Source organism: Lampetra planeri, chromosome 17, assembly GCF_965212315.1.
Source record: "Lampetra planeri chromosome 17, kcLamPlan1.2.h2, whole genome shotgun sequence".
In the NCBI taxonomy this organism is placed as follows: Eukaryota; Metazoa; Chordata; class Hyperoartia; order Petromyzontiformes; family Petromyzontidae; genus Lampetra; species Lampetra planeri.
The window spans coordinates 7344418-7364497 of NC_136123.1; the positions used below are offsets into that span (position 1 = coordinate 7344418).

At 42.0% G+C, this 20080-nt stretch overlaps 1 protein-coding gene across 1 annotated transcript in view; it reads left to right on the forward strand.

Annotated features, from left to right (window-relative positions):
• The window catches only part of LOC144723330 (FH1/FH2 domain-containing protein 3-like), a 179033-nt gene that overhangs the window by 97665 nt on the left and 61288 nt on the right, over positions 1–20080 (forward strand). The window contains exons 5-6 of the mRNA XM_078602034.1: positions 1870–1975; positions 10167–10261. Coding sequence (XP_078458160.1) covers positions 1870–1975; positions 10167–10261 — 201 coding nt within the window. The remainder of the gene's footprint in view (positions 1–1869; positions 1976–10166; positions 10262–20080) is intronic.

Here is a 20080-nt window from a genome sequence, read left to right on the forward strand (position 1 = left end):
GGCATTGTGAGAGGAACAATTTGTTTTGGGGGAGTAGATGGGTCACCAGCTGCTCAACAGAGCTTGGAAATACTGGCAAAATACATTGTTTTGTATCTGCGAGTACGCAGATGCCAACATAATTGTAGACATATTATCAGCATTTACTTATACAGCTGGGCATGTTTGAATATTCGTAGTCTATGTCTATACTCTTAGATCAAATTTTTTTTTAAGATTTAAATTGTACTGCATATACCTGTGGGTAGAGCGACGGTGTATTAGCTAGAGAATTGCACTAGGAATCCGGCTACCTGAGTTTCATTCCTGTCCATAGTTTACATCAACGGTGAAGTATGGTCAAACTACTCCCATGAAACAACGTGGTATGTGATGGCTTTCATCCATCAGTGGATTGACAAAGGGCTGCACGTAATTATATTTTTAAAATCTCTTATTGTATAAACCCATACATTATGACATTTCAGTGTCCCCCATTGACCCCAGTAGAACAACAGTGTATTATTCTGAATGACACACAGCAGATAAGCACTCTATCTTGAACTGCTTATCATTTTTTTTATGAAGATAATTCACACGGATACATCGGACGTGTCCTATGGATTGGCAGCCTCAGCCCGTAGATGACATGTGCGTGAGTCAGCACGTGATCGCCGAAATGTGGGAGTGAAAATGTGGGAGTGAAACGGGGATTGTTCGTACAGTGTTATGCTTAGCCACCCACTAAGAAAACCCTCAAGAGTGATAGATTATCAGCTTTTCAGGATGATGACACATGCTCCTGTACAAGGAAATGTTTTATTTATATTTTAAGAAATAAAAAACAAGAAAAATATGAGGGTTGTCGTGTGCAGAAAAAAGACAGGACATAAAAAAAATGCCCTACTGATTTATAAATCGCTGGCTTGGCATGCACAGCTGAAATCTCATATCGCAGGCCATGCCGTGACCTCCAAAAGCAATTTGTTTTATGCAGTGTCGGCATTTTAGCCATAGCTTTTGAACACTACTTGAACGTGTAAATATGATAAATCCATGAACGTGGTATCCCATTAATTACAACATACTTTTTGGTGTGAGCTTCTGAAGCTGCAAACACACAAGACAAAGATCCCCCATGTAGTCTACACAGTCTGTTTGGGCAAAGTGCTGTTTCAGAGCACCTATTTAGGCAGGCACAGCACATGAGGGGGTGGGTGGCCAGCACCATACCTGGCCACCTTTGTCTCCCCAGGTACTCATTTAATGTTGAGTCAACCTACGCAAAGCCCAGGACAAGTCCAAATATTTAACTCTGATGTTGGTTTATGAGTGGGAATCAAATTTGGGTGGCCGGGTTTGTAGCGCCTTGCCATAACCACTACACTACCGCTCCCTCTACACTCTAACAAAAGAGGCATCACGGTGGAGAGATGTTAACTATCTTGCCTGGTATGCAGGAGGTCGTGGGTCCGATCACGACACTGACGCCTGTATATTTGGAGTGTGCATATTCTCCCCGTGGTCACGTGGATTTTTCTTCGGGTCCTCCGGTTTTTCCCTCAACATTTAGAAACATGCGCTTAGAGTATTTGGCTGCTATACATTTCCACGTGATAAGCCACTTCGTTGAGCTATCATTTGTGGCCAGGTCACTTCTGATTAAAAGCTATATAGCTCAGTGGGCCTTACCTGATAAAATAAAAAAAAGTTAACTTCACCGTTTAGTTTCAAACACACACACATGTACTAGCTTCATAAAGGAGTGACTTCTTAAGTCAATAAAATGTTCTTAGAATGCTGCATTGAAATGCTCACCCGTGTCTTTCAGTGTTGACATGTCCCTTCCCCGTCACCTCTCCTCCTTGCCTGTGTGTGTGTGCGTGTCAGGATGACAAGGACCTGGTTCACGAGTTTGTCAATGCAGAGGGGTTAACGTGCCTCATCCGTGTGGGCGATGATGCTGACCAGAACTACCAGAACTACATACTCCGAGGTACACCTTACCAATTTTCCGCAGCACAAGCCGTGTTGGCTAAGGTAGACACTGCACAGGCTGTGGGGTTTGTGTGGGTGGTTAGTCACTGCGTTAGTAGACATCAGTAATATCCGTATATAGAATCAGTGGCCTTCTGGGGCCCAACACTAAAATACGTGCCGTGTAGTTTGCCTTTCAAAGTGATTAATTGCTCATGTGAGCATTGAGACAATGCTTGTATTCTGTTTACAGCCTTGAGCCAGTGATGGGTATTCCATATTCCTATGGTAGAGGCGAGTCGATACATTAGACATTCATTGTTGATTTCCTCACAAAGTTTTACTTATTTTATTAATCTCAGAGGGATGATGGACTGAGTCAATTCCCAATTCGTATTTGCAGCCGTTTCATTGCAAGCCATTCGATATATCAGAGTCACCTGGCAATTTGTCTTCAGCAACCTCCATTGCACAGTTTATATTACATGTCGGTAATTTTAATAATGAGAGTTTACACTATCATTTCCCTGGTTTTATTTAAAGGTCCATATATTAATATGAATATATTTTATTCACTTCATAAATTCACAGTGCTCTTGTATGCATCGCATCTTAACCAGTTTACAATGCATGCTTAACTCAGCTTTTGAATTACAAGGATCAGCAGAACATACACTTTTTAAACAACATTTAAAACAAAAAATTCCGGTAATTTATACTATGCCGTATGAAGATATTAATAAGTTCTGAACTTATTGTTTTAAAAGGTTAACAATACTAATAGTTTGTGGAACAATAACGTGCAGAACTTCAGAGAGAATGCTTGCTTTTGAAATGCCCTTTAACGCGGGCGAATTCTCCGATAGTGTTGTACCAAAAAACTAAATTAAACGCAATTAACAATAAATGCCAGCTTTAATTACAAATCACACCACATTATATGAATAGACATGTCCATACATGAAGCAATGGTCTCTTAAGAAAATACACTTACTCACTGCCACCACGAACAAAGCTTTGCAGTCAATATTAGAGAGGACTTGGTCACGTGAGTCATGATTTTAGACCTGGCCTTTTGAGCACATAAAGCTGGAATGCACTGCGGCGTATGATATGTGACCGTGTCACTGCTGGAAGGCTTGGATAAACACTTGACCTGTGGAGCCAAAAAGTGTGTGGCACCTCTTTGCTTTAATTGCCCGATATTTTTCACGAATGCTAAACCTGTCCAGCCGTAAATTGATCTCGGGCACATTATTGCAAAAGTGATACTTAACGTTTGAATAGCAGCTTTAAAATAAAGAAACAATCCACGTTTTCTTATTTTGCCAGCTAAAATTATTTTCTCTTTGCTTAGCGGTGGATTTTATGTGTCATTTATATTCTCCATTTGTTTTATGGACACTTTCGTCTCGGTCAGAGGTTGAAATTCATTATTACTTCCAACGCTGTGTGCCCCGTAGCCCTGGCAATGATAAGTGAACTCGTTAAAAGTAATTGATGGGAGTAATTTTAAATATCATACCCTGACATAAAAATTTACCTTGCTTGTGTTGTAATACTTTGACTGATGTAAAAATAACAATTGCTTTGGTCTGGCCATTTTGAGTAAGTGATAGCCTAGATATTTGACTTCTTAGCTTGACCCAGTGATGTCACTATTGCACATGTCAGAGGAATGTGTAATACTGTAAAAGGCATGTGGTTGATGCTAAGTAATTTCTCTTCTAACTGCCATTAATTCACCATGGAGAGCAGATTAAATCATTATTTAATATTTTTGGAACAATGCCTTGCTGAACCCACGAAAAGGTCACATGACTTGTTTTTCTAATTTGTCACAATGGTAGAGTAATATCACTCATGAGCACTCATATCTGTATACACCGAATATTGTATTGTACTGTATGAAAAGCAGGGTGCATTGAACACAGCTGCATAATTAATTCATTGCACTAGATGGCTTTTTATTTGTAAATCACAGTAACCGAACACAGGCCCAGAATGCCATGTGGACAGCAACAAAATAGCACTGCTCGATTGTGTAATTTGCAATAATTCATACGTTTCTTAAATTGAACAAGGTTATGGAAACTTAAAAAAATAGACAGTGGGAGGGAATTCCAAAGTCAAAGTGAGGAAATAGAAGTGTTAAAAGGGGAACAACTGAAAACTCTCAACTATTTTTTTATTTTCAACTCTTTTTTATTTTACCAGGTAAGGCCCACTGAGCTCTGTAGCTCTTTTTCAGAAGCGACCTGGCCACAAATGATATCTCAACGAAGTGGCTTGTCACGTGGAAATGTAGAGCAGCCAAATACGATAAATGCACGTTGATTTTAAATGTGGAGGGAAAAACCGGAGGACCCTCAGAGAAAGAATCCACGCGACTACGGGGAGAGAGACACGCAAACTCCAAATATACAGCAGGCGTCAGGGTCGGGAAGTGTTGTGACCTGCAGTGGGTTGGTTGAACATGATGCGGATGAGATGAAGCAGCTGGCTTTGCAGAAAGAGCCCTCAATGTGTGCAGAGCAATCAAGGAGCGAAGTTTGTGGGAACGGTAATCATACTCGTAGAGACAGAAGAGAAATAAGGAGGGGTCTGACTGCCGTTGAGTGAATGACAGGACTGAATAGGTGAGTGCTGCATCACCATTCAGCCTGTTTGATGTTGAATTATATCAAGTAAAGTGAGGTAGAAACTGCTGTAGTGGTTGGATTGGCGTCACAAATTGAAGGGGTTTAATTTTTCCCCAAATGTTATTTTTCACATTTTAAATTACTCTGCAGTATTTTTTTTGCATGCAATAATGGTTACAGTTCAGCACAGAGGTGTTTTATTACTTATTTGTGCAATCAACCTAATACAGCAGTGTTCCATAGTTCACCCAGGTGCTAAATTGCAATTCTCATGAACGTTGAGTATTCGAAATAATTATTGAAATACGTACTGAATAGGCATGAGAGGAGCTTAGAAATGATTGCACATTTCTTGAACTTAACGCAACTGCCCAGCTGATCACTGCCGGTGCATACTTGCCAAACGCAGAATGTAGACAATGCACGTTCATGAACACATCAGCATTTGGTTTGATAACCCTTTCCCTTGTGTCGTGCTTGACACCACAGACTCCCCACACGTTTTCTATAAACGATTGCGGAATCGTTTTACTCACTGTCAACTCCCGCAAAGAGTGTGGAGGGGATGTTTAACTTTGGAAACGTACAAGACCGCGTGTCTGCTGTATGTTCTATATGTCCTCTCTAATGGCAGGGGAGAGTGACATTTCACAGGTCAGCACTTTAACATCTGCGCGCCTTTCAGGGAGAATTCTGCTGTGGCTTAACGGTTAGCACACTGGACTTACAATGCAAAAGTTGCCAAGTCGATTTCCCGGCACGGCAATTAATATATTCTTCTTGGTTCTTTCGGTAAAGTCACGTAGAAGGGAAGTAATAAAATTAAAAAAATTAAACATAATAAAATAATTCTCACGACGTTTCGGCCACAACGCAAGCAGCCGTCCTCAGGTGATTATTGTATTACTTCCCTTCTACGTGACTTTACCGAAAGAACCAAGAAGATGAATCCCTGCAGTCACGAAAGCTTTAAATCGAAAATTAATATATTGGTGCAAGTTTCTTAAATGCCCCCCACCCCCACTGGCTCTGTCCACACAGGAGTATGAATGGGTATAAGTGCAGTTAGTCGTGGGTCGTGTGTGGTGGTGGGATACAGTCTTAGCAATAATAATAACAACCTCTATTTTATCAAGCGCCTTTCATTTTGAAGTATCTCAAAGGGCTGTACGTACAAATAAAACTACACTCACAAATATAGATACAATCTAAGCGAAATAAAAAAAGCTGATAATAACAATATCAATGACTACTCTCGAAATTCCATTAAAATAAAATGAAGAACCTGGCCATCCTGGAAGAGTAGGCCAAATACCCCTTTAGAGGGGCTCTGTTGAGCTCTCTCTCTATGTGGAGGCCCATCCTCCAGCAGTGCCATGGGTCAGCAATTGGAGAGTTGCACCTTCCCAGACAACTCTCACGCGTCGCAATTCCAGAAGGACTCGCAGATCATGAGCTGCACTTTGATAAACCACAAGAATTAAACACTTTTTAACAAAAGCCCCCTTTGTTGATACAAATTTAGAGACGGGATTTTTCAGTAAACATGTGGTAACTATATGAGCTGCTGCACAATGTGGCTGTATAAGCAACGTTTTGACGTTCAATTAAATGCCATGGTTCCATCGGTAACGTGGCTCCTGCATATATTACAATTAATTATATCAATGCATGCGTTATGTGTTTACTTTACACATATATTGCATAACTGTTTATATTACTTATAACAGGGATCATGTAAAATGTATTTGCGTGTTTACCTTCGACCGAATACATTTTATGCAGTATAAGCAAAGCAAAATGAGAAATACAAAATAGGTTTCTCAGACACACACACACACGGACTAAATTGTGCAGAAATTGCCGGAATGTGTTGCAGTAACTTATTTGCCTTTGTGTGTGTGTTTTTTTTGTTTACTTTATTCAATGCCCACCTGAGTACAATTACGTTCGGGGCGATTATAAAATTGTTCCCAGCTTTCCGACGCAGCATGTATCAACAACGCACCTTAGCCCGGGGGTCACGGCAGACCCGAGTGAAAGACCTGTAAAAAAGACCGTGGCAGATTTTTTTTTTTGGACGAGACTAAATGTGTGCCAGTTGTACGTACACCTTGCAGCGTTTAGGTGAGCGTGCAGAGATCCCATTGCAATCGTCATGCCCCATTACACTGTCAGTCCCTCTTAGATTCCAGATTAGGCTGTCATTATGCAATCAAGCCTTTAACATCAAGGGTGAAATTGTATGCTATTTTGCTTTTTTTTTACAAAGCTCTTGCTCGCAAGATTTTTGCGAGTCAATGAATGGCTAAAACATTTCATGAGTATCCATGGTGAGCTCAAGGGATAGCATTGGCCGTAGAAAATTACACGGAGAAAAGTGCCATTGTGGTGGTTAAGGAGATTTTTCCCAAAATGTATAACCTTTTCTTTTACTTGGAGGTAAATACTAAACTGTGTGATTTATATAATTGCGTGAAACGTAACATTCATTTGGACTACTGTTTTTCCACACTTCCTATAGGATCACCTAAATCTTTTTTTTGTTGTTGATGTAATCCTATAGGATATTTTTTCTATAGAATTTACCGTTCGGCTACTAAGAAGTTTTAACGGTAGGCTACCATTTCGGCTTCCATAAATCTGATTGCCGAGCAAAAATATGAGCTTGGTAAACGTGCTTCTTTGCGCAGGGTTAAGTTTCATTGGAGATTTTTTTTTTCTCAAAAAAATGTCTTTCCATATATTTTTTGTGTTGCTCTCCAGTGGGACACCCGTAGACTTAAAATTTACAACCACTGACGCAGAGCATGCAGGGCGCAAATGAAAAGTCAGTTTATTGTGTTCAGGTTTGTGCTCCTTCGCTGTGCCATAGACCTGGTCTCAGGAGTGTACGTTTACAACCCAATACTGGCCAGTGAAGTCAATGAGAAAGGCAATCCCCTGTTCATGCGGAAAATAAATTACATTTGGCACGAAATTAATCAGACCAAACTGGTGCATGGACCTATAACAGACTCTTAACAGTTATTCAAACTTTAAACAAACGTCAACAAACTGATGTGCTAAGAATACATGTTGATGCCTTTAAAGATTGTATCTAGAATGCTCGTATGTAATATTTTTATTATTAATAATATTAGTTACAAAACAACACTCACTTTTGTTACGCATGCCACCACCACACTGCTTGATTTATATGTATTCACACAAACTTAATTGATCGGCTGAGTATGTCATTTGCCAGTTCGCAAGTTCGAACTATGGTCATGGTCAACTCGGCTCATCATCCCCGTAGGCCACTAAATTGAGTGACAACTGCTGAGACTTGGTGGGAACTGAACAGTTGGCTTCCAATGGAGAAACATTAAATTTCTTATCCCTGGCTCAAGGCCACCAACGAATATGAACGCCACTCCAGCCGTAGTATAGCTGTGGTTGGTTACGTGGACAATAGATTGTGTATGTTGAACTTGTTTTGCATCGTACGTAGCCAAATGTCCAAATCGGAGGTGGGGCAAATGTATGTACCCCAAACCATCTCTTCAACCTCATTTAGACAGCGTCGAAAAGTAGACCGAATGACCCTCCTTAAACGAGAGGCTTGATTCTCGCAGTGACTTAAAAATACAAACAATAATAACATGTAAAGTAAAAGTTCACCCCTGCAATTGCTCGCTCACGCCACTGCTGCCAGAAGGGCCTCCACTAGAGGGAGCTCTAGAGAGCCCCTTTAGATGGTATTTGGCCTCCTTCTCCATGCTGACCAGCTGTATTGGAAGAGGTTACCTCCACCGCACGTGACCTGCCGATCACCTAACTGTGGTGGAGGTGGTGAACCCATTGACGCTGCTGGGTTGGCAGAGGTGGAGTGAGGGTGGGGGGTGAGGAGACTTGCCCCGTTGTTTCAATTGCAGCTCCAAGACATTGAATCGAACTGTCGACCTCTGGATGATTGCAAGTCCAGCGTGTTGAACTTTACACCGTGGCAACATCCCACGACAAAATAGAAACGTGTCATAAATTTACGTTAGCTGAATACGTGCCATTTTTTTCTTCTCTTCAATCAAGTTTGCAATATGAGGAGATTGGTTGCAGAGCAGCCCTAATAGATATACGCCATTTAAGGAATGTTGCGCAACAATTCTCAACGTCTATCACATCGACACACAAACACAACAAATCCGAGCAGCGTTCAAATATAAATTTTGCCTTTGCCAGGAATCCGTGCCAAGTAGACAAATGTGGCTCAGCAACGCGTTCATATATCTGGGAGTGTGCGTGTTGGTATGTGCGTGTATGGGGAGCGGTCGAGTAGCGGTTAGCGCGCTGCGCTATGAACCCGGCGACCCGAGTTCGATCCCCGCGAGGATTATCTGAACCGGTCCTGGGCCTCCCCTAGGTCGACTAAACCCCAAATGAGTACCTGGTGCGATGTGTAAACATCGCCACTAGGGAGACAAAGGCGGCCGGGCGTGGTGTTGGCCACCCACCCCCTCGTATGTTGTACCGGCCTTCATAGGTGCTTGCTGACCGCACTTGCCCCTACAGTCTGTTCAGGTTATAAGGGGGATCTTTGTCTTTGTATGGTTGCAGGTCTCTGTACGTTCAGTGCAATGTATGCTAACCAGAAGAAAGTTAAACAACATCAGAAAAAAACGCAAAGAAAGAATGTGGGCTTCTCTGCTGGGTTGTACCAGGCATTCAGTAAAATTGTACTGTAAATGTTTGGTTAAAAAAAAGCTATTATGAAGTCCCATGAATTAAAATAGGACAGTTTTACTTAATCGTGCGAGAGTTCAAATTTAATCCCAGAAGTTTTAGAAATTCCATAGATGTTTAAGGGTTTAAAAAACGTTCGTATTTTTAACCGGTTTTTGTGTGAAGTACTGGAAATTGAGTGGCTTTAATGTTATTAATAATTGTCACTCAGGAACTCGCACAATCCTTTCAATAAACATTACAGTACAGTACAACATTCCATATCCGACCATAGCATATTCGCCTTCAACAATTAACCGACCACACTCACGGCAATGTTTGTACGTGGTTGTAACTTCCATTTTCTAAAGGTGTTCACATATCTGACCTTTTTACTTAACCTGCCGATTCCACATTCCCCAGTGAATAGGATATGCGACGTTGTCATCTTGAATGTGTTTTTTTCACGAGTTCCCATTGCAGTAGAAGCACATTTTTTTGTACAATAATGTAGCCACGTTTGTTAATCAGCAATTTCCCATGCTTATTATTTCCATCATTGCTATGCACTGTGTTTGGGTGGCGGTTAAAAGCCAGTCATGACAAAAGACAGATTTACAAACAAACTTCAACTCTTTGGAATTAAGTAAAAAAAAGTTTGTATCGTCTTAAAGAATTACAGTTTGTCCTGCCTTTGCTTTACTAAAAGATTAAATGCATAGCCATGATTTATTTTATTAATTTGTCAGGCTTGTACGAGTCATCTTTGAAGTGCTTGGATACCGCAGAGGGATCCTTGCTGTCCAAGTTGAACATGACTCTGTACCTGGCCTCTACCTGAACCTGTGCTGTGTGTGTTTCCGGCAGCTCTGGGCCAGATAATGCTGTACGTGGACGGCATGAACGGCGTGATCGCCCACAACGACACTGTGCAGTGGCTCTATTCTCTCATCGCATCAAAGGTACCTTTCAGCAGCAAGGATGCAAATCAGGGCAGTGTTGAAGTTGAAAAGGTAGAGAGGGTGGCAGTTGTGGTTGGTGGCAGTGACTTGATCCAAGTCCATTCTGTGTATACGGTTTGTATATCTGACAAATACTGCTATTTTTCTCATTTAATAATGTTAATTTGAAGCTTTCGTGACTGCAGGAATCCATACTCTTTGGTTCTTTCGTTATTTTTCTACCTAGGTGACTTTACCGAAAGAAGAAAAGAGTATGAATAATGTTAGTTTTTACGTGCGATGCTTTATTTGTGTTGCGAACACCATCTTAAAATAAATGTGCATGAAGTCACCGTGTTGCGTGCACGTATTTAAACAAAGACAAAGATCTCCCGCATTAATCCAATTGGAGCACATGCTGATAGAGTCGACAGTGTTAGGGCCATAGTGTGCACTTGATAATCGATAAAGCCAGCAAAGACAAATACAAAGATCCCCCCTTATAGCCTTAACAGGCTGTTGGGGAAAGTGCTGTTAGCGAGCTGCATTTATGAAGGCCAGTAAAGCCAGCAAGCGCCATGTCCACCACCAACCCATTACCTGCTCAGTGCTAAAGGTGACATTGGCAAGTACTCGATGCTAGAATAATATATATAATAATATATATATAGCATCATCTGTCAGAGACCCAAGCCAGGCTCGTTTACCTTTTTGCCTTTGCTGACATTACCTTGAACTTTGGTACGTGATTTATTTGTATTCCTGGTGATTATTTGTGTCTTGTTACCATTAGCAGACATTTAATGGAAAAAGTTATTGATGTCCTTTTCATCGTAATTTCAGTGATACATTTAATATTTAAAGATGTGACTTTTTTTTTGCCATGAAGGTCAATCATAAACGTCGATTAAAATTGAAAAACCCTGTAAAATGCAAACAAAGCCATTAGCGCTCATAGAATTGAACAATTACACAAAATGTAAAGGAATTTTACGATGGGAAACACGCCACAGGGCGCCAACACATACTTTCTAAGCCTTGGAGGATTTACATTGTGAGGGATTTACTGGTTGGACATCGAACACACTTAGCAGCTTCTTGGTTCTTTCGGTAAAGTCACGTAGAAGGAAAATAATAATATAATAAAAATAAAACATAATAAAATAAAATAATTCTCACGACGTTTCGGCCACAACGCAAGCAGCCGTCCTCAGGTGATGACGGCAGGTGAGAACGGCTGCTTGCGTTGTGGCTGAAACGTCGTGAGAATTATTTTATTATGTTTTATTTTTATTATTTTATTATTTTCCTTCTACGTGACTTTACCGAAAGAACCAAGAAGATGAATCCCTGCAGTCACGAAAGCTTTAAATCGAAACAGTTAGCAGCATTCAAAACTATTGTATTTAATGCAGGAACGCCAAATTTTGCATGTAAATCGCCACTCTCAGCAGTGGCAACATGGTACATTTACCGAGGACAAAAGCTGGACATTTCCACCGTGCTCTTTAACGAATTCCCCCCCCTCCCACCCCCCACGTTGTTTTTCTCCACATACATTGCCCCCGCCATTATTTGCACGTTATTCTTTTGCACGTAATTGGTTTCCGTGGTTAATAACTAAAAGACTGGCGATGTGGAACTCAAGTGCAACAGTGTAGCAGATGCCAAGGGGTTGATGGATAACTGAAAGATAGGGGGCAATGTGCATGGAAAAAAATAAAAATTTGGTCGCACTGTTAGTTTCCTTGCAAAAGAGTAGGTGTGGGCTAACTAACATTCCATCTCGGCCCCAAATCTTCGTACATATGCCACGTGAATGAGGTTCAGTAATGCACCTCGTATATGTAAATGCGTTGGCATAGCCAGGCTTGAGTGCAGGGTCATTGGTAGTGCAGTTCAGGAGCACTATTTAAAAGTGTTAGGCATTGAGAGGGGTAAGCTCTGCACTCGATATGCTAGTCCCTCGGTGACATGCATTGCTCTCTTGTGTAAAGCAATGATGTACAGCCACAGGCTTGAGATTGATTTTCACTCTCGTTTTTAATCGCTGTGCAGAAGAGCAAGAGAACATCCATCCAACCTTTTCGTTTTTATTCGCCAAACACTTCTAACCGCAGCAGTTTGAGGATTAGGTTTATTTCCATAATGCAATTTCAAATCAAACAGACGAGAGTCGAATACCTTTTTGCGGAAAAGGTGGAAATCGGAGATGGAATTGGCGACTTGGAATCGGCGACACGGGGCTAGTGTGTTGGGTAGCCGCTTCCCAGGCACTGAAGTTCATTCCAGTGCCGTGAAATCCGGTGCAGATTTCACAGTGGCCCTGATTCACATCGCTGTCTGTCAACGTTATGCGTGGAGCACTGAACACGTAGACACATCATTCATGGGGAGGTTTTGTCCCATCAGAAGTCAGCTAATCCACTAAACTCGAGGAGTCAAACGTTGATTGATTTTCCACGAGCATAAGACGGCAGTCGTTGATGAGCTCAGCAATAGTTTTACTCGAATGTTTTGTGTTTTTGTTTACCTTCACCGATTTTTATTTATTTATCAACTTCGTCTATACGTCAGAGGTCGCAACCGGGTACCCAATACCCATACCCTACCCGATACCCGGCTACCCGTACCCAGCCGGGTATGGGTACGGGTACCCGTTTGCGACCCTGGTGCGGCCGGGTACGGGTACGGGTAGGCCGTGAGTCACTGGTGAGTAACCGTTTATCACTCATTTCGGGTAGGGTACGGGTACGGGTAGGGAACGGGTACCTGTACCCGGCCACACCAGGGTACGGGTACCCATTTGCGACCCTGGTGCGGCCGGGTACGGGTATGGGTAAGGAATCAAAACCCGTTTGCAACCTCTGCTATACGTGTTTGAAAATGGCAGTTGCATTAACTTCCATTCAGGGTTGAGCATCGAAGCGCATAGTAACACCCTCAACGTTTTTGAAGCGGCATCTGTATTCAATTTCAGCCGTTGACAGCTTCGACCAGTGCCTTGTTTGGCGATGTTTGAACAGTGATTTGGAGCGCCAATAGAAATACCTAAAAAGGATTAACTTCGTTTTTTTTCAGTAAAACTACATAAAAATTTGAGTCAGTGTATGGATCTAGTAGCTCACATTCTCTCTTCAAATTCTGAAATAAGCAGTTAAAAGAATATTATTAATTTAATAAATGATGCATATTGTGTTTCGTGGTATTGTTCTCGATGACAGACAGTTGCTAATGTAAATACGTAACTATAAGTATATACCGTGAATAAATGACTACCTGCTACGATAGTTGGAGCAGAAACATGAGCATTTCATGCGGAAAATTAAAGAATGTTGTTAAAAGTGTGCAAATAAGCATTGAGAGTTTCCTGGTTCTAATTACATTGAGATACGTAAAGATTAGGGAAAGATTAGGGAACATATACACACAGGTTAAAGACATTATCTTAACCGATAAGAGAAGCTCGTGTGCTTGGGCAGGACAAGTGGTTACGAGGGATGAGGCCCAGCGGCCGAGAAGAACAACACAAGGAGATAATTTACCCAAGAGGACGTCCGGCATAGGGACGGAGCGATGAAAATCCGCTTGCGTGAAAGTGCCAGGTAGATTGTTGCATCGCACGAGGGTGTGAAGAGGTGGCGGTGGCTTCATGCCATCGATAGTGGCTCACGATAATGATGATGATGATTGAATCCATCTTTCAATGGGCAGTGTGGATTAATGTATCCAACCGAGTCTCAACTGCAGGCTGAGGCTTGTTCAGCAATTCAATGCAATACCCTCTGCATTCGAACAAAGCTCCACCCATCTGCCCTAATCCGGCCTGCACCTGAAATCTTGCCAAACAATAAACTGCCCACAATGAGTTATCAGGATACTTTGCGTCAACCCGTTGCTATTCAGTGCAGTGGCTGCTGCCTGCCAACATGCCAACAGCTTCTGTTTTCCTCTCCTTGAGAGGACCTATAGCAGCCGAGTGTTTAGCGATAAGGTTACCTCTTTCCTTCTGGACAGAAAGTGCTCTAATGTTTGAGGAATGCTTGTTATTTTATGCACAGGCATTGTGAGCATGCCTGCACTCAGATTCTTTGGTGATGCCATACGAATTTGGCAATTTTGCTCTTTTCCATCGATTTCACACTTGCCACGATTCTCCCCATGCGCATACGTACATATACTTACTATTTTAGAGTAACTATATATGTTATGGTAATTGTAGCTGAACGCACTTTACGTATAATTTGTTTTCAACTCCATGGTTGTCTGTATAATTATACACCTTGTGAGATAAGGTGCTCCCAAAATAGTCACCTACAACAATTCACAAGTCGCTGCCATGAGATCCATTCACTATTCTTTGCGACAAGTGTGCAGATAAGCAAGGACAGATTCATATTCTTGGTTCTTTCAGATTCATGCTTGGAATTACCTTGAGAGACGCAAAGAGCAATGTGTGGATTACTGAACACACGCAGGTTACTGGCATCGTGTAAACTACAAAGGAAAGTGAGTGAGGTTGCCCAGGATACGCTAGAAGGGGCGATGGTGAATAACAACAATAATGGAGAGGACTCACACCAAGGAGATTGAGCGATGAAATCAGTTTGTGTGTAGATACCTGGTGGATTATTACATCACAAGAATCATGAATAGCTTGCGGATGGATGCCTTCCATCCAGCAGTGGATTGACCATGACTGATGATGATTATTTGTGTACTGCTGGATGAAGCCCTCCCAATACGCAGGCTCAGACAATGCCATTCCCAAATCAGGGGCGGTTTCTTCATTAGGGCGATTGGGCGACGCACCACCAATGTCATTCAACCACAGAGTCACGCTAGCCGTCACTGTGCCTCTGGATATAGTCCAATCAGCGTCATGCTACGTTCTGTGGAGTACCGCCTCTTTTTGGGCGATTTCCCTCCAGCTGAGAATCGCCCCGAGTGGTCCCATAGACTTACATTCAAAGATGTTTTTTTTCGAACGGGGGCGCTGCAATGCATTCTCTATGGCTTCCGGGAGGGCTCGCCCTAACGTGCTTACGTCATCATACGTGCTTACGTCATCATACGTAAGCACGTTTCATCCAACAATATAATTTGTCGCCACCTAGTAGAATCTTTAATAAAAGAAACTTGAGTGGTTTGTTTTAATAGTGAGTATAGAAACAAACAAGATGTATTGTAAGAGTCACTTTATTTTTCATTAATATTAAAGAAGTGAAGTTGCCTTTACATGCTTAAGCTGTTAATTTATCCATTGCATGTGTGTTCCTTATCCTTATCAATCATCCAGACATTTGCCCCCCCTGAGAGATTTTGCAGGAGCCGCCACTGTCCCAAATGTTCCCCAATGTCCGTGGTCCAATTTCCCTTTTGCCGGGGGGCGGGGGGGTGGTGGACGCCTGTAATCCAACACTGCAGAGGCGAGCATTGGTGGATCGCTCAAATGTCGTCAAACTTCTATCCCGTAGGCATCATTGCAGTAGGCAGGAGAGCAAATGTGGACCTCACCTGTTCCCTCTGTATTGGACAGCGCGTCCCCCCACAATTGATTTCATATTCTAGAATTTCAGATTTTGAAAGATGTTTCGATCACACCTGTGATCCAGCACTGTGGGGGGCGAGGGTTGGTGGATCTCGCAAACATTGTGAAACTCTCTTCTCTTGGGCGTCGAGGTTCTATACCCTGACTTACCAGGAGAAGGCGGTACAGCAAATATGTGGACTCCACCTGTTCCGTCTGTATGGGATAGAGTGTTTCCCCTTTGCATGCAAGGGTTTTCTCCGGGTGCTCCAATTTTCTCCCACATATGAACACTCATTAATTCGTCTGCAACACCTTAATATGTAGAGGACCCTAGAGCTTGGGCAATCGTTGTTGGCGCCAGCTGACGGCGTGGCTGCCCTCCTGCCTGTCTATGCTTTCTTGTGCCTCTCTGAGTTGTTCCTCTCATCGAGAATGAGTGAATACTGTGCACGTTACAAGCCAAAGTTATTTTTATTATTTTGTCATTGCGGCAGCCTTGTTTTCATATTTTAGCTGCTATTCCATGACTTTTTTTTTCTTCTTCCATCAGTTGGAGTTTGTTGAAGCAGAATAGTATTTGTTTTCAAATGCACATGCTTCCCCTACTGTATCTTTGAATTAAAATTTCACACATTCATCATTTCAACAAGAGGTGGAGAGAGAGAGAAACACGTGGAAAGCTGCAACAAAAGTGCTGCCAATGGAAATATATATTTAGTTTCGTCGGTCTCTTTGCTCGTGAAATATAATAACATTGCAGTGGCCTGCTTGTTTAAGCCTGTGTAGCTTTCCACTCGCACAGATTAACGTAATATATTCACCGGAATACATCATAGACAAGTGAAAATGTGAGCAGTCATATTTTGTATATCCTGCATAAAGTTACTAATGCAGAAACTGGAAAGGTTTATTTAGATGTCATTAGCAGAAGCGAGGACAATTACGGAAGTACACCAAATGCAACTGTTGTTTCTCATAAAAAATAAAATAAAAAAGACTGACGCATAACAAAAACAAATGTCTGGAATCCGGTAGTGTGGTGCAGGGGTGTTTAGACGCCAGATCCTCTAAGACGGGAGAGGCCTTACAGACCGTGGCATTGCCCCTGCATGTGCACGCGCATGGAAGCCCACCTGTTTCACATTTACATTTCTCTTTCAAGCGACCTTTGCGGTTTTGTGTGCTCAGAAATACACACAGCCACCTCCCAGAATGCACTCTGCTCATCATCCGCACCACCCCCCGCCAAGCCACCTGGAGCTGCAAGTGCCACAAGTCTTTCCGTCCACCTTTCCCACGTTGCCTCCCGAAAGCAGAGCCGTTTCGTCTAAACATTCACTCTCTCAGTGTCCCAAGAGAGTGAATGTTTTAGATGAAGAATAGTGTCCTTCGCCCGAAAGCAACAAAAAAAGCACAAGAACAGTTTCCGAGAATGCATCCGTATGCCTTCGTGCCTGTTAAAATGTACTTGCTGCCATTTTTGGAATATTTATTTGGATTGGAATTACATTAATATGAGCTGCCCACTTAATAGTGGGTGGTTGGGCTGGCCATACTTTAACACGAAAGTGAGAAATATCTACAAACCAGCGCATGGCGGACTTTTTGATCTTTGCACAACACACAAATTCACAAATGCAAGTTCACAACACTTAACTGTATTGTCGGGGGGGGGGGGGGCATGAGATGGAGTTTCAGATTCCAAGAATCCAAATCTTCTTAGATTTTCAACCACCCTAAAATAAATTTTGCTCCTTCCTAATGTCACTCCACCTTCTTAGATGCCATCTAACTAACTTACATTCGTATGTTACAATTCACCTACATTATGAACTCGTTTTCGTATTTTTATCCTTTTTATACCTTTTATTTTACTTATCCCAGACTCAAACTTTCATCGTACGTTAACGCGTGCCTCTCGATTCAAATATTTTTTTAGTTCATGTTTGTTTGTGCAAAAGATGAGCAGGCAATGTTATGCACAAGTGCGCCATTTTAAACAACATGAGAGGTGGGATAGAACCTATGCGACCTGGTTTATTTGGTCCTTGTTCACAGCATGTGCACGATATCAAGCTGTCCGCTAATGGACAGAGCGCAGTGAACGAGCGCCGTTCCCCGGCTTCATTCAATACATCACCTGGGCCACAAATAGATTCCAGCCAACAGACGCGAACCTACCCCATCCCAAGGGCACCCACGTTGGCGAGATGTTAACTACCTTGCCTGATATACAGGGGGTCGTGGATTGGATCCCGACCCTGTCGCCTGCTGTATATTTGGAGTTTGCGTGTTCTCTTATCATCATCACGGTGGCTAGGAGATGTTAGCTACCTCGCCTGGTATACAGGAGGTCGTGTGTTCGATCCCAACCCTGTCGCCTGCTGTATATTTGGAGTCTGCGTGTCTCTCTCTCATCATCATCACGGTGGCTAGGAGATGTTAACTACCTCGCCTGGTATACAGGAGGTCGTGGGTGCGATCCCGACCCTGTCGCCTGCTGTATATTTGGAGTTTGCATGTTCTCCCTGTTGTCGTGTGGATTTTTCTCTGGGTCCTCCGGTTTTCCCCTTCACATTTAGAAACGTGTGTTTTGAGTGTTGGCTGCTATAAATTTACACATGATAGGGCACTTAATTGATCTATTATTTGTGGCCAGGTCACTTCTGAAAGAGAGTTATTTAGCTTAATGGACCCTTACCTCGTTAAATAAAATATAAAGTTACTGTCTAATAGCTCGTAGGTTTGCAAACGTCATAATACGTTTGATACACAGTGTATTGCCACTTAAAAAATATTGGCTATTATAAATGCCGAACTCCACAGCATTTGCTTCATTATCCATAGTCCCCTTGCATTCAAAACATTCTGGGATTTTTCTAACAACCTACAACTGATTTATCAAAAGAAAAAATATGATAATTGTTTTTTTACCCTTTTATCTGGTAACAAAACTGACACCTTTTTTTTACAAGGAGTCATGTTTGCATAGACCACAATACCTGCAGTCATAATGCGAACAATAAACATAACTCTGATAATGTATGCACTGTCCTTGAAGTTGATTGGTCCACACCCGAGACAGCTTTCCTTAGAGCCTAGTCTCACATGGTGTTGGACCAGCTGAGTTAGGCCGATTGATAAAATCTATTAATTATGCAGGAGAGGGGGGGGTATTGGGGTACCGTGAACAACGGGGCGGAGAATGCACATCCACACAAGGCGAAACATATCAAAGCCATGTCCAGGCTGATTGAAGAATAACAATGACATGCTGCTGCCTCCAGTCCACCTTTGCCTTAGCCGAAATCTGTAGCACCTGATTTTTACTGGTCGTCTCCCATTCACGTACTAACCAGACCACGGTTTCCTCTGACGTTTGGTGCGTTCAGGGATATTTATGAATCCCTTCATGGAAGACCTGTCAGTCGTTCTATATTTGTCAATAAGTAAAATGTCCTTTAAAAAATGTATATCTATATCTGTTGACTCGCCTGCTTAAACGGTATTCATATAATATACAGCGAAGACAGTACATCCTGAAGTGTAGACTGCATATTGGGAGTGATCATATAGTATAACCTCTATTTTGGAAGCTATTGTACATACCCAAACTATGGACAATGTATTAATAGCACAGTATTGTAAGTCTGCTCCTTCAATAGAGGAGGAACGGCAGAACTACAAAAACTCTCTCCTGAAGGCCTTTCATGGCTAGTAGGCCTCGACATTGGCATTTATCTCCTGAGCATATTGCCATCATATGCAAGAACAGAATATAATTGATTTACTCAAAATGCAAGAAAATCCAGGTGATTGTTATTATTACCACATGTATTAATTAATCATAATATTTTATTTTGTTTACTTGGCCACTGCTTGTGATGGATAACATGTTATTTAATTCGTGTGAAGGAGACCAGTTGTAAATTTCCTGATGTCTCATACGCCGGTTGGCTTGCGGAGAGCATTTTGGAGGTGCTTTGCTTTGTTCTGATTTGTAGCATTGATTCTTAACAGCGCAAAAAATGTGAAGTAAAAATAAACAAAGCACACAAAGTGTCCCTGCTGAAGAGAGCAGGTCTGCCGTTCACAATTTATACAGCACTGGTTTATACTGATCGGTTTGTTACAGCTTAGCTGTCTGCAATCAGATCGTCTTTGGACTTTGTGTTCAATTACAGATTTTGTTTTAAACAAGATACAGTTAATCCCCCTTCTTGCACCAAAAAAATGCCATAAAACCCTCTTAAGGCCCCTTTAAGTTTCCTACAATTTACGACTATTTTACATAAAGCTTAAAGAAA